At 40.4% G+C, this 15,984-nt stretch overlaps 1 protein-coding gene across 7 annotated transcripts in view; it reads left to right on the top strand.

The window, feature by feature from the left end:
- The first annotated feature begins 7,284 nt into the window (after positions 1-7,284).
- The window catches only part of LOC109899516 (RNA-binding protein 33), a 53,533-nt gene continuing 44,833 nt past the window's right edge, over positions 7,285-15,984 (top strand). For 6 of the 7 annotated variants that reach the window (XM_020494832.2, XM_020494828.2, XM_020494830.2 and 3 more), the window contains exons 1-5: positions 7,285-7,478; positions 8,071-8,146; positions 13,617-13,665; positions 14,245-14,315; positions 14,446-14,692. In XM_020494832.2, coding sequence (XP_020350421.1) covers positions 7,460-7,478; positions 8,071-8,146; positions 13,617-13,665; positions 14,245-14,315; positions 14,446-14,692 — 462 coding nt within the window. In that variant the 5' untranslated portion in view covers positions 7,285-7,459. The remainder of the gene's footprint in view (positions 7,479-8,070; positions 8,147-13,616; positions 13,666-14,244; positions 14,316-14,445; positions 14,693-15,984) is intronic. The other variant, XM_020494827.2, reaches the window with a different exon arrangement.

The following is a 15,984-nucleotide window of genomic DNA, read 5'->3' as shown; positions in this document are numbered from 1 at the left end:
TACATCAATTTCTTAATTAATTAATAAAGCTGTTAAAATAAAGTTATTACTGGATAGATACATAGGATAGATAAATAAATAGATAGATAAAGAGAATAACATGTTTTTGCTGAAAAACCAACACGTGAAATTCGAACTCCCGTGTGGAATTCCTTTTTCACGTGTGAAAAACGGTTGAAATTTTGCATCCCCACGCTGTCACATTTATTTCAGATTGAGATAATGTTTTCACATGTGCTCAAATGTGTAATTGAACGGTATCACAGAAATCTTGCATTCCCGTGTCACCACATTTATTTCACATGAGATTATGTTTTCACCTGCGTACTTTCATGCTATCACGTGTTGCTTTTACACGTTGCCGCATGTTATCACATTCTCTTCACATAAGATCACATGTGATCACATGTGAAGTTGGTGTGTTTTTTCTGTAAGGTAAACAACCGATGTTTATTTATTAAGTATAAATGCTTAGGTTTGCCTGTTTGAAACAGGTTCATAGCAAAAGACAAATGTCTTCTTATAGGTCTCTGTTACTTCCACTGGATGGCTCACTCGCTTCCTACAATACTATGGTGTTTTCACAGACTTTAGAAGCTGTTACCGAGTTCACAATTGACCAAAAACAATGACAAGGGAGGTCAGATTCATTGTACTTGGACCCCCCATCTGATACTCCAATCACATGAAACCAACTGAAAACAAAATAGATTATTGCAGTGCCATTATTGCAGTGCCATAACTTTAAGGGGTGCCAGAGCCAAAGGGGGTAACAGAGAAGGAGAGGAAGCTAGACATCCCACTTCATTTTTTCTTGAACAATAAAAATGAATTAAGCAGACCAGATCCAGCTGCTATTACATTGGTGCCTATGGGAGAGCCACCCTGTCAGGCAGACCAGCACTTATACCCCCCCCCCCCCCCCCCCCCCTCCAATCCCCTCCCAATGGTAAATGACCTGAGTAAGACATCTTCATTTAGCTACCATCTTTTGGGTGCTTTTATACATTTTTACATGTTCACCACTACTCATGGTTCCCTGGGAAACAGGGACCAAAACTAAGGTTTATATCCTGTCACACGTAGGCCTACATTACAAGTTGATTGTCATTTTCAGGGGATCAGAGTAGACAGAGTATAGGCTGGACACTATATCCTTTGGATTTTAAAGGTCTTATGTGTGTGTTATTTCACACTCCGAAGTGTTTCTGATAATATCACAACATGCACAAGTAGAATGCTCTGTTATATAGATCATTTCATGTACAGTACCAGTCAAAAGTTTGGACACAACTACTCATTGAAGGGTTTTTCTTTATTTTGAGTATTTTCTACATTGTAGAATAATAGTGAAGACATCAAAACTATGAAATAACACATGTGGAATTATGTAGTAACCAAGAAAGTGTTAAACAAATCAAAATATATTTTATATTTGAGATTCTTCATAGAGACTCTTTGCCTTGATGACAGCTTTGCACACTCTTGGCATTCTCTCAACTAGCTTCAGGAAGTAGTCACCTGGAATGCATTTCAATTAACATGTGTGCCTTGTTGAAAGTTAATTTGTGGAATTTCTTTCCTTCCAATCAATTGTGTTGTGACAAGGTAGGGGTAGTATACAGAAGATAGCCATATGTGGTAAAAGACCAAGTCCATATTATGGCAAGAACAGCTCAAATAAGCAAAGAGAAATGACAGTATATCATTAATTTAAGACATGAAGGTCAGTCAATACGGAACATTTCGAGAACTTTGAATGTTTCTTCAAGTGCGGTCGCAAAAACCATCAGGCGCTATGATGAAACTGTCACTCATAAGGACCGCCACAGGAAAGGAAGACCCAGAGTCACTTCTGCCTTTGAATCTCAAATATAAAATATGTTTTGATTTGTTTACACTTTTTTTGGTTACTACATGATTCTATATGTGTTATTTCATAGTGTTGATGTCTTAACTATTATTCTACAAAGTAGAAAATAGTCCAAATAAAGAAAAACCCTTGAATGAGTAGGTGTGTCCAAACTTTTGACTGGTACTCTACATGTTTCGTTGCAATGCTATAGGGCTTTCTCGGGATAGTTTGCATTGATGTAATAATGATTCATTATTTGCACATACAAATGGCTTACACACAAAAACAAAGAAGACGAGGTTGAGGCTTTGTCAAGTGAATCTACACAAGGCAAATTGACAGATTTGTTGTGGGAAGAACTTTTCTCCGTTAACTGAAAATGATAAATTATTGTCGCCTTTGGCTTTGCACCCTCGCATTGTTATGGAAAACCGCTGGATTTGGAAAAGGGCACAGAATCATTCAGGGCGCCGTAATAGAATGTGACAGCTCCCTTCGGCACTTGCTATTGGAAATAACAAAAAATTCTTGGGAAAGACAATCAGGATCGAGGGATGAGTGTATGCAACCTCTCATCATTTAGTTAGGGGAGTAAAACGTCACACAGCATCTTAAAAGCAGCTGTGTTCAGTTGTTAATATTTCTTAAGATGGTATCCCCATTATGAATATTAATATGCACAGCAATAACGTTGATCATGATTAAAGTACTTATTAGTTATGATGACATGGTTGTTTTGTGTGTAAAATGTATGTTGTGCAAGATAATTGTCTTATTTTCTGAAACATATCTCATCTATAATCTTTTCAATTCATGTTTTTACAGTTGTGCCTTTACCATAATTGGTTACATGTTAGTACTGATAGCTAATGTTGTTCTGTGTTCATTGTACACTGGACACACATTTGGAGTATCCTTGACAAGCCCCAAGGGTTTAATTATTCACTGCTTGAGGATTTCCTTTTGTACTTGCATGCATAAAGGCTTGTCTTTATTTACAGACACTATTGGTGAGATATAGTTTTTTAAAAAGTGTGTCAGAAGGTAAGCCTACCTGCCAAACACCAAAATAAATGGCATGCCATGCTAAGGGAGGCCATTGACAGTCATGGAGAAATAGGGAAAAGGCTGTATGCTTTATCAATACACCACTCCACACGAAAGCAGGAAAACATTCACCAGCTCAACATCTTATCCTCCCAATCCCCACAGTCCATTATAATTCACAGACTGTCTTTCACCAGGAAAGTCCCTTTACGCCTTCTCAAATTAAAAATCTCACGGCTGATCCCCTCCATCGCTCTGGCTTTCAGATATTGACCTTGTGGTGCTACAAAATGGCCTCTTCCTCACTGCGGGACCCCATAATAAGCCAATACAATGAGGCTTCACTTCACTGCTCACCTCTCTTTGGTGTCTCTAGGGGTCTTTGTTGACGTTTGTCAGCCCTAGAGGAATTTGGGGGTTAGACTTTAGCAGTAGCTGGGTCATTCCACGAAAATAGTGACTTTTGCATCTCTTTGATATTTTAAGTAGAAATTGTGCACCAACATTGCATTTTAAAAACATGATATATTAAATGAAGTGCCCTTTAATAAAGACCACGTATATAATTCAATAAATATTATTTTCATATTTATTCATGTTTTTAATTTGAAAAAAGTTTTGCTAAAGTGCCAAAATGTATTATTTTGACATGTCCCTCTGTGCACCCTCTGTCAATTCAAGGAAAATTTTAACCAACTTAACCCCAGATTTTCTGTAAGTTTTCACCATCATTGTAAAGCCCTAGTAATTTTGTTAAGGTCAACCCTGTTAGGTGAACTGAACTCTTGATTGAAAATGGTGAAATTATTCCTTTTTAAATATATTTTTCAAAAGAAACATTGAACATTAATAGTCAAATCACAGTCTAATAAAGGCAAGTGATCTGATTTGATTCATTTTGGCAATTTTCTGGAGCTTGTGGTGGAATACAGAGTGGGACAAGCATAACATGTCAACCCATAGATAGACAGGCTAGAAATGTTTAACAGTGAAACAAATTGTGAAGCTTGCATTCAATTGCCACTCCCTGTTGCACACAACAAACTTCTATTCCCCCTGTCACAAGGGGATTTATGGCTGATTTAAGAGGAAATCGTGGACCCTGTTGCGGTCAACCTTACTATAGTCATGTTTTTACTTAACCTCTTGTGATGGGAAAACTTGTTTTTTTATTAAGATGAACATGTGCTCTTTATGACTAACTAGGTGAAATCCCCCCCAAAATGGACCAAGTTACACTTCTCAAAAGGCACTAAATTGGTGAAACGAACCAGCTACAAAGTATGGCTGAAGAGTCAGACAGACAACTACTTGGATTCCTTCTTCAGAGCTTAATAGACCCCAGAATTTAGAATGGAAACCTTTGTAACGTTAACTGAACAAGGCTTTGGTCCAAAAAAAAAAAAGAAATCTAAGGATGGACTTGAATCACTGCAATAAGATTAACTCAATTTCTGGAATTGCATAATGACTAGACCTCAATGTAAATTGCATGTGTTTATCTAGAGACATCAAGTAAAATACAATCTATTTACATTGGTCATGTTTACACCAGTCAGTTACTGTACTAAATTATTTGGATCTGAGAGTGATTGATAGCCTCAAGTTATTCCCAAGGGACTGAGTCCTTTGTTTCAAGGATACTTCATGTTTTATTCACAATTCCACTCCAGCATCATTGTGACAAAACCCATTATGCTCAAATCATTTCTGTGACATTTCCCCTCTCTTAATTCCTATTGCTGCCAGTGAGACTGATAAACATTGTCTGTTTCCTATCCAAATCACAATCCCAGAGGAAGTCTCTATGCAGTCAGACCACAAATTAAATTGATGCGATGCTTCAATGCAGCACAGCACTAAGCTTGATACAGAAAATAAGACAAGAGCGATGGTGCTACTACATGATTTTGACGAGAAAGCATATTAATCCGTCACAATAATGCAACCAAGCAATAGTGACACCTTATAGCATTGAAAAAAAAAATATTTCAATATGTATGTTGGAAAACTGAAAGGTGCCATATCTTTGCTAGAAAAACAATATTTTTGAAGAATGGGTAATTGGGTTAGTAAAGTATGGTGGGGTAAACAGCCCCCCATAGTAACTGTCCCTCCCCCTTCTGAGGTAAATTGATCTAATATTTTGTAATTTAGAAAAAGTTATATACTTAATATAATTAAGTTAGATCTATAAACATTGTATATACAATTGAAGTCAGAAGTTTACATACACCTTAGCCAAATACATTTAAACTCAGTCCTTCACAATTCCTGACATTTAATCCTAGTAAAAATTCCCTGTCTTAGGTCAGTTAGAATCACCACCTTTATTTTAAGAATGTGAAATTTCAGAATAATAGTACAGAGAATTATTTATTTCAGCTTTTATTTCTTTCATCACATTCCCAGTGGGTCAGAAGTTTACATACACTCAATTAGTATTTTGTAGCATTGCCTTTCAATTGTTAAACTTGGGTCAAACATTTCAGGTAGCCTTCCACAAGCTTCCCACAATAAGTTGGGTGAATTTTGGCCCATTCCTCCTGACATAGCTGGTGTAACCGAGTCAGGTTTGTAAGGCCTTCTTGCTCGCACATGCTTTTTCAGTTCTGCCCACACATTTCATATAGGATTGAGGTCAGGGTTTTGTGATGGCCATTCCAATACCTTGACTTTGTTGTCCTTAAGTTATGTTGCCACAATTTTGGAAGTATGCTTGGGGTCATTGTCCATTTGGAAGACCCATATGCGACCAAGCTTTAACCTGACTGATGTCTTGAGATGTTGCATCAATATATCCACATAATTTTCCTTCCTCATGATGCCATCAATTTTGTGAAGCTCACCAATCCATCCTGCAGCAAAGCACCCCACAACATGATGCTGCCACCCCCGTGCTTCACAGTTGGGATGGTGTTCTTCGACTTGCAAGCCTCCCCCTGTTATATAGATACTTTTGTACCTGTTTCCTCCAGCATCTTCACAAGGCCCTTGTTCTGGGAGTGATTTGTACTTTTTGCAGCAAAGTACGTTCATCTCTAAGTGGCAGAACGCATCTCCTTCCTGAGCGGTATGACGGCTGCATGGTCCCATGGTGTTTATACTTGCATACTATTGTTTGTACAGATGAACATGGTACCTTCAGGCGTTTGGAAATTGCTCCCAAGGATGAACCAGACTTGTGGAGGTCTACAATGTTTTTTCTGAGGTCTTGGATTTCTTTTGATTTTCCCATGATGTCAAGCAAAGAGGCACTGAGTTTGAAGATAGGCCTTGAAATACATCCACACCTCCAATTGACTCAGAGGATGTCAATTAGCCTATCTGAAGCTTCTAAAACCATGACATCATTTTCTGGAATTTTCCAAGCTGTTTAAAGGCACAGTCAACTTAGTGTATGTAAACTTCTGACCCACTGGAATTGTGATACAGTGAATTATACATTAAATAATCTGTCTGTAAACAATTGTTGGAAAAATACTTGTGTCATGCATAAAGTAGATGTCCTAACCGACTTGCCATAACTATAGTTTGTTAACAATAAATTTGTGGACTGGTTTAAAAACGAGTTTTAATGATTCCAACCTAAGTGTATGTAAACTTCCGATTTCAACTGTATATACCATTAGGGGAGCCTGAAGATATATAATACAGTTGTTTAGAGATAACAATTGGTATAAAGCAGTAACATTTAAGGTGAGTGTGTTGGGGGAAATTGCCCCGTTGGGGAAACTTGTCCCCCCAGCAATCCAATGCAAATCAATGAATCCTAAATGAGCATTTTCCAAATCATGTCCAAATCCTCTACAAGTAACTTAATTGAGTTACACAGTATTTTGTTTTGCTACTTTAGGATGATTTGGACATGATTTGGTGCGGAAATTAGAAGAGTGACTTTATAACAAAATCTCATCATAGTGAGAATATTAATAGTGAGATGTGCAATGCCATTTTGTTAAAAAGTTTAAAAAGTGTAAATTGTAGCCACTAATTTCAATTCATAGTTTGTTTGCCTAAGCATTACCATCATCCACGTACCAATTTTTTTCCCAAACTTTTCTTTTTTGTGTCAGTAATTGGACATTGTTGTTAGGGGGGCTAGTTACCACACGTTACCCAAATGACTGATATTGTATAGCTAGTGTATTGTAGGCTATATTTCATGTTTCAGTATCTCCTACTCTAGTTAAGAAAATAAGTATACTTTTACAGTTTCATTCATTATGTATTCACGTAATTAGATATCGTGCATACTTATTGGGTCTCATGAACTGCATAGGTTAACCAAACGATCTAGGATCAGTTTATCCTACACACAAATATTAAATGGATATGTAGTAGGCAAAATAAACTTTCTTCGGATCAGGGCTTAGGAAGGACATGATTCTATCCCAGAATGCATCAGAACATATCCACTCTGTAATGGTTATGTTCAGATTCTCTGCCGATTGTGGTAAACAACGTTAGCTTGATTTAAACACGAAGGAGTAAACATTTCAATGTATTCTTCAATTATATAGAATTTCGCCTACACTGAGGAAACCGGCTTGCGTAATGGCGGACAGCCCCGGAGGTATGGTTACTACAATTATTTCGGTAGAGTTTTGGCTTTCTAGCTAACACGTTTGGTTTGCTAGCCAGACGAGATAGGCCTAAAATGTAGCTAGCTACGATAATTAATCCATAAACACCATAGGCATCATGATACAAGTTCATTCGGTGTTGTATTTAGTTCCAAAGTTTGACTGTGCATGTTACCGTGTTATCTAGTGTGCTGATATTTTTAGCCAACAACCGAGTGGGAAAGGCCACGGTTAGCTACCGTTAGCTAACTAACGTTGCATTGGCTAACGTTAGATTGTTGCTACATTTTCATTGCTTTGAACTATCTAAAACAGCCTAAATATCATTAAAAGCACTAAACAATTGTTGCTTAGTAAACTGTTATAGCTAGTTGACCATTCATTCATTGAAACAGCAGGGGTTGTCAATTGCGATATTTCGTTTCTCTAATTGATTGGCCCGAGTTTTCACATCTGGTTTCCCACATCATCATCATTTGCCAGTTAGAAAGCAAATATGTGCAATGTTTGTGGCCCTCAAGGACTGGGGTTGTAGACCCTGCCATCAAACAAGTTAACAGAGCCTTGTCTTTTTGTTTTCAGATGATGACTTTGAAGATTATGACAAGCCAGGTGCAGAGAGATCACGCAGGAGGAGAGGCGAAGATGATTTAGACAGGTATCTCAGCTGCTTGGTGTAACATACTGTAGCTCTCAAACTCTAGGCGGCATTCTGCCTCCTCCTTACGGTTCTCAGCCATTCACTTCGCCCATGACTGTCTCATGGGGAACTACAATCCCGACACTGTGTTTTAACGTTTAGAAACAGCAAATCAAACTTTATTTGTCACATGCTCTGAATATAACAGGTGAAATGCTTACTTACCAACAATGCAGTTCAAGAAAGAGTTAAGAAAATATTTACCAAATAATCTAAAGTAACACAAAATAACAAGGCTATATACAGGGGGTACCGGTACCGAGTCAATATGCGGGGGTACAGGTTAGTCGAGGTAATTTGTACATGTAGGTAGGGGTAAAGTGACTATGCATAGATAATAAACAGTGAGTAGCAGCAATGTAAAAACAGATGGGGGGGGTCAATGTAAATAGTCCCGGGTGGCCATTTAATTAGTTGTAAAGCAGTCTTATGGCTTGGGAGAAGAAGCTGTCAAGGAGCCTTTTGGTCCTAGACTTGGCGCTCCGGTACCGCCTGCCGTGTGGTAGCAGAGAGAACAGTCTAAGACTTGGGTGACTGGAGTCTTTCACAATTTTTGGTGCTTTTTCCTTTGACACCGCCTAGTATATAGGTCCTGGATGGCAGGAAGCTTGGCCCCAGTGATGTACTGGGCCGTACGCACTACCCTCTGTAGCGTCTTAAGGTCAGTTGCTGAGCAGTTGCCATACCAGGCAATGATGCAACCGGTCAGGATGCTCTCGATGGTGCAGCTGTAGAACTTATGGATGATCAGGGGATCCATGCCAAATCTTTTCCATCTCCTGAGGGAGACTGAAAAGCCCTGTTGTTCATGACTGTCTTGATGTGTCTGGACCATGATAGTTCATCGGTGATATGGACACCAAGGAACTTGAAACTCTCGACCCCCTCCACTACAGCCCCGTTAATGTCAATGGGAGCCTGCTCGACCCCCCTTTTTCTGTAGTCCACGATCTGCTCCTTTGTCTTGTTCACATTGAGGGACAGGTTGTTGTCCTGGCATCACACTGACCTCCCTATAGGCTGTCTCTTCGTTGTTGGTAATCAGGCCTAACACTGTTGTGTCAGCAAACTTAATGATGGTGTTTGAGTTGTGTTTGGCCATGCAGTTGTGGGTGAAAAGGGAGTACAGGAGGCGACTAAGCACGCACCCCAGAGGGGCTCCAGTGTTGAGGATCAGTGTTGCAGACGTGTTGTTGCCTACCCTTACCACCTGGTGGTGGCCTGTCTGGAAGTCCAGGATCCAGTTGCGGAGGGAGGTGTTTAGTTCCATGTTCCTTAGCTTAGTGATGAGCTTTGTGGGCACCTATGGTGTTGAGCTGTAGTCAATGAACAGCATTCTCACGTAGGTTTTCCTTTTGTCCAGGTGGGAAAGGGCAGTGTGGAGTGCGATTGAGATTGCGTCATCTGTTGGGGTGGTATGTAATTTGGAGTGGGTCTAGGGTATCTGAGATGATGCTGTTGTGAGCCATGACCAGCCTTTCAATACCGATGTGGGTGCTACGGGGCGGTAATCATTTAGGCAGGTTACCTTTGCTTCCTTGTGCACAGACTATGGTAGTCTGCTTGAAATATGTAGGTATTATAGACTCGGCCACGGAGTGGTTGAAAATGGCAGTGAAGACACTTGCCAGTTGGTCCACGCATGCTTTGAGTACACGTCCTGGTAAACTAAAGCAGGATGAACCATCTGGCCCCGCTGCTTTGTGAATGTTGACCTTTTTAAAGGTCTCGCTCACATCGGCTGCAGAGAGTGTTATCATACAGCCGTCCGGAACAGCTGGTGCTCTCATGCATGTTTCAGTGTTGCTTGCCTCGAAGCGAGCATAAAGGCATTTAGCTCATCTGGTAGGCTCGCGTCACTGGGCAGCTCGCGACTGGGTTTACCTTTGTAGTCCGTAATAGTTTTCAAGCACTGCCACATCTGACGATCGTCAGAGTGCAGCATCCGCGTCACAGGACTATCTGACCACTTTCGTATTGAGCGAGTCACTGGCACTCCCTGCTTTTGTTTTTGCTTGTAAGCAGGAATCAGGAGGATATAATTATTGTCAGATTTGCCAAATGGAGGGCAAGGGAGAGCTTTGTATCTGCCTCTGTGTGTGGAGTAAAGGTGGTCTAGAGTTTTTCTTTTCTCCCTCTGGTTGCACATATGACATGCTGGTAGAAATGAGGTAAAACGGATTTAAGTTTGCCTGCATTAACTTCTTGCTCCTATTTGAGACGCAGACGTCCCAACTAGATATCAGGAAATGCAAATGTGCTACGCTACATGCTAATAGCACTCGTTAAAACTCAAACGTTCATTAAAATACACATGCAGGGTATCAAATTAAAGCTACACTCGTTGTGAATCCAGGCCACAAGTCAGATTCTTTAAATGCTTTTCGGCGAAAGCATGAGAAGCTATTATCTGATAGCATGTAACACCCCAAAAGACCCACAGGGGACGTAAACAAAATAATTAGCATAGTCGGCGCTACACAAAACGCACAAATAAAATATTATAAAATATAAAACATTCATTACCTTTGACCATCTTCTTTGTTGGCACTCCTAGATGTCCTATAAACATCACTATTGGGTCTTTTTTTCGATTAAATCGGTCCATATATAGCCTAGATATCGATCTATGAAGACTGTGTGATCCAGGAAAAAAGAGTGTTTTATAACGTAACGTAATTATTTTAAATTAAAAAAGTCGACGATAAACTTTCACAAAACACTTCGAAATACCTTTGTAATGCAACTTTAGGTATTAGTAAACGTTAATAAGCGATCAAATTCATCATAAGGCGATGTATTTTCTATAGCTGTGCCTCTGGAAATGATGTCCGGATAAATCTCCACCAAAATATCCGGTCGGAGACCGGAAGAAATGTGATGCCTCGTGTCCGTTTGACAAAGAAACAATTCGTAGGCAAATGACAAGACTGTTGACATCGTGTGGAAGCTGTAGGTACTGCAACCTCTGCTCCATTTAATGTGGTTCACGTTTAACAATGGGTTGAAGTGGCGCACGGATATATTTTCCCATTTTCAGTGATCAGATTTTCCTGCGCTTTTCGATGAAACGCAAGTTCTGTTATAGCCACAGCCGTGATTTAACCAGTTTTATAAACGTCTGAGTGTTTTCTATCCACACATACTAATCATATGCCCTGCATGAGTAGCAGGGCGCTGAAATGTTGCGCGATTTTTAACAGAATGTTCGAAAAAGTAGGGGGTAGGAGTAACAGGTAAGGTCCCCGGCCAGTACGAGCACCACTTATGGATGAGCATTTTCTTGTTTGCTTATGGCCTTACACAGCCCGTTGAGTGCGGTCTTTGTGCCAGCTTCGGTTTGTGGTGGTAAATAGACGGCTACGAATAATATAGATTTGAACTCTCTTGGTAGATAGTGTGGTCTACAGCTTACATAAGATACTCTACCTCAGGCGAGCATTACTTTGAGACTTTAATATTAGACATCGCGCACCAGCTGTTATTGACAAATACACAATCTTACAAGACGTAGCTTCTGTCCTGCCGATGGTTGGAAAATCCCGCCAGCTCTGTTATCCGTGTTGTCGTTCAGCCACGACTCTGTGAAATTGGTAGGATCGTCTTGATCGTTTATCATCCATTTTGTTTTCCAATGATTGCATGTTGGCCAATATAACGGATGGTAGTGGGGGTTTACTCACTCGCCTACGAATTCTTAGAAGGCAGCCCAACCTCCGCTCTCTTTTTCTATGTCTTTTCTTCTCACAAATGACAGAGATTTGGGCCTGTTCCCGAGGAAAGCAGTATTTCCTTCACTTTGGACTCGTTAAAAAAAAAATCTTTGTCCAGTTCGAGGTGATTAATCGCTGTTCTGATGTCCAGAAGTTATTTTTGGTCATACGAGATGGTAGCAGCAACGATATGTACAAAAAAAATAGCACACTTGGTTAGTAGCCCGTAAAACGGCAGCCATCCACTCCTGCGACATTCTCAACTATTAATAATCATTGCTTGCGTTAATGCCCTTATCTTTCATCAGCAAGAAAGAATACTTAAATAAAATGAAATATACACTTACTGTAGCAGTTTTGCACAGATCCATACAGCTATGGGTGCCTCCATCCGATGAAAATACACTTCTATACTTCCCGAGTTACACTTACCCACAGGTGTTCGGAACATGCTAGATAGCTAATTAGCACAGGTGGTCGCCTCCTGTCTTCCTTCTGTTTTCCGTAAACAAGCTTTGTATGATGGAGATATGGCCGTGTGGGAACACTAACCTACATAAGGGACGCCGATGGCATTTCCCGTTTGATTGATGAGGATCTCCATATTCCAAATATACGGTCCCTTACTAGACGTCCGCAAATGTTTTTAAAATAGGCCGACGGCCTCAGGCCATGCCCCTAGATAGCTAATTAGCACAGGTGGTCGCCTCCTGTCTTCCTTCTGTTTTCCGTAAACAAGCTTTGTAAGATGGAGATATGGCCGTGTGGGAACACTAACCCTATAAAAGTGTGTCAATTTAACTTAAAAAAAAAAAAGATTTCCAACAGATATGAAAGATAAGGTCCTTGTGCTTCCAATACCGAACATCAAGCGATGGGTGTTAATATTCAGAACTAGCGTCGGGGCTCTAGACAACACTTCCCCATGCAGAAGTCGCCTTCGTCCAATGAGTCTTATGTTTAATGGAACTGAGAGTCATGATCAAGGGCTAGGTGTAACATGACCGTTTTAAACCTTTTTGCAAGTTTGCATGCTTTTTCCCTTTACTGAACTCAGTTTTGGGTTTGTCCTCTGACATTAGGCTATACTAGTACAGTAGTACTCCAACTGTGAAGCCCATAACTCATGCACAAAATATAGGCCTAAAATAGATTTTAGGCAGAGACTTTCTCTTGCGGAGACTTTGTCACAACGTGTGTTCATGAATAGAGCTTGGCGATTTATATACAAAAAGGATACTGTTGTAATTTAGACTAAACTATTTTCACAACACTAAGAAACAATATGACTATAATGAGCTTATGATCTGAATATGATGTAGGTTTTTATGAGAGAACTTGGTAAGAGAGTATTTGAGGTGGTACATTTTGAAGTGCTTTCTCCTGTTTGGGACCAACTGAACATGACCCAGGAACGATACAGTGACTGCAGCCTATGAGAACAACATTTCTATTGCTACTATACGGGCCTTGCAGAGTCAGGCCTAGTGTAAGTATTGTGGAACATAGGAATCTGCTTATCGTAAACATGCCGTGTAAGAATGTAGCCTATTGCCCGGCCTTGCTCATGAGAATGATAATTTAGGCTTCATTTAAATAATCTTGTCTAGACAAGCTGTAGACATCCGTGGAGAGTAGACCAATACCTAGCTTTGTAAACCGAGGCAGCGTAGCTCCTTTTATCTGGCTAACTTGGTTGATCTCTTCTCTTAAAGTGATCTTGAGAGTGATTTGCTGGAGGAGGATTGGCTGACAGCCAAAAAGGTAAGACAAAGAACTCTCCCTGGCTTCTGTTTGTGATTCATAGATGCCTCTGCCATGCTAACCTATTATGCATGCCGTTATTAATGTAGTCTACCAGCTGTAGGATTGGTGAAATAGCCTAGATCCCATAGACTTCACAGTGACGTGGGATTTTGCAGTAGTCTTTTGAAAGGGGGCTCCAACACAGGGGCGTTTATTGATGTGAACCAGGAGGAAGTACAGTGGGCAAAATAAAGTATCTTAACCTGCCCAGATTGCCTTCACCACATGGGAATAAAGCATACTTTTGGACTGGAGGAGACCCCCCCCCCCCCATGTTTATTTAAACTCACAATTTTATTGTGTATAATTTTATTTATTTTATTGATTCAAATATTGACTTAATCTGTTAGATTAGCAATCCGATTTGAACATGCCCACAGGTTCCTGCACATTCAATCATAATGTAACTTTTGGTTGATATTCGGGGAGTTGTGTTATAGTCGACCTTGCCATTTTAAAGCCTGGGCTTGCAAGGAATAAACAACATGAGCTAAAACATACTGATCCGTTTCTGGCTTGTTTTTCTTGTTTTTTTAGGATCCCTCAGAAGTGTCAGATGAGGAATTGAACGATGACCTTCTACAAAGCGATGAAGAAGATGAAAACATGTAAGTAAATTGTATCCACGTTGTCTGATCATGCTATTTGCGTTTCCATACTTAGTCTTTAGACACTTGATGTGCCAATTTTTGAGCTACAGTGTCATTTGTTTATAATTGTGTTTTTTTTGCCTTTCAGCGGCCAGGGCTTTAGCCTCAATGCTACTCTATGCGAATTTGACCAGCAGGTGAACCCCATAGACTACCCAGAAAAAGGAGATATAGAGGGGGGCTACCAGCAGGAGGGGGGAGAGTACATGGACGAGTACAGCCTGCTCAATGACATGGAGATACCAGACGGCCAAATGGAATACTCAGGAGAACAGGCTGGGGGCGACGGAGTGTTAGACATTCAAATCAATGAGCCTCTAGACGATGAATTTCAAGTGAGTCCTCGTCTCCCCTCTTTCTATTTTACTCCATTACATCTTGAAACGATAACTTAAATTTATTTCCCTGTCTCAGGTTTTAGGGGGCATGTATCAAATATATTCAGGGGACGCTAAAGGGGATGTGCGTTGGATAGGGGTTGAAGGTGTGTGTGTGTGGGGGGGGGGGATTCATTATCACTCTCTGCCAGTTGATTTCTCCTTTTGTTGACAAAGTTGGTGTTGACATCTTGTTTGGCAGTAGGTAGGTAATGCTCTGGGGTCTGTCGGCTGTGACGCCTGGTGCCATTGAGCCCTGTATGTTTGTCTGGCTAAGGCAACTTTGGCAGCGCGTCTTCCTCGCACAATCGGCCGAGGTTAACGCGGGGGGGCTTTTATATCGGGTACTCGACTCTGATAAAGTCGCACGTTGATGGAAAGATTATTGACCTTCCTAAGGACAACATACAGTCCTGAAGTGTGATGAAATGATTGATGCGATTTCCTCTAGTTATTTCCCAAACCCCTAAGACAAGAGTGAAGAGGGGAAAAGATAAGACTAGATCCATGTGACGTCTGTTATAGTCCTATTTCCTAAGGTGTGATGCCTGACAAAAGCATTCACTTTTTTTTTCTTTTTTTTTTACACACTGAAGATAAAACCTTTGATATTCTAAGTAGGGTTGCACGGTTCTACTTCATACTTACTTTGAAAAACCCCAGTGAGTACGCAGAGCACGTTTGTGTGTAATAACTATGTTTACAAGGTCACTCAACTGCCCGGGCTTAAATACTTCTGTTTGCGGTGGTATTCAGATGTAACATGTGGAACAGTTTTAAAGGATTAATTCCTTTCTGTTTCCTTGGGACAGTCTGTCCGTCTATCCTTCTGCTGCAACAGGTATTTGTCTGCAATATTATGTTTTGGATTGGCAGGTTAATGGTGCAGAACACCAAACACTGTCCTGCGACCTACACACTGACCTCATTTGACAGTCATGAATCATCTAGTGGCTTCTCACTGGAAGTATGTTTTGAAATGAGTGTAATTACGTGAGTTGTGACCACATGGTATATCAAGTACACGTTGGAGAGCCAACACTTTTTTTTATTATTAACGGAATTATCATATAACTGGAATCCTGGGTTTCGGCACCGTGAAACTGTAGTCGGCTTCCTGTGTGGGATGTGAACTTATAGAGTGGGCCATTAAAGCAGTAGCTAGCGTGATGATATTTTCACCATCACTGATCCAGAGGTCGTTTCTATCTCCCCCCACATTTCTGTATATCATGTCAAACATTTACATC

This window comes from Oncorhynchus kisutch, linkage group LG11 (assembly GCF_002021735.2).
Source record: "Oncorhynchus kisutch isolate 150728-3 linkage group LG11, Okis_V2, whole genome shotgun sequence".
Classification (NCBI taxonomy): Eukaryota; Metazoa; Chordata; class Actinopteri; order Salmoniformes; family Salmonidae; genus Oncorhynchus; species Oncorhynchus kisutch.
The sequence above is the reverse complement of the archived record's forward strand: the minus strand, read 5'-3'. Positions and strand labels throughout refer to the sequence as shown.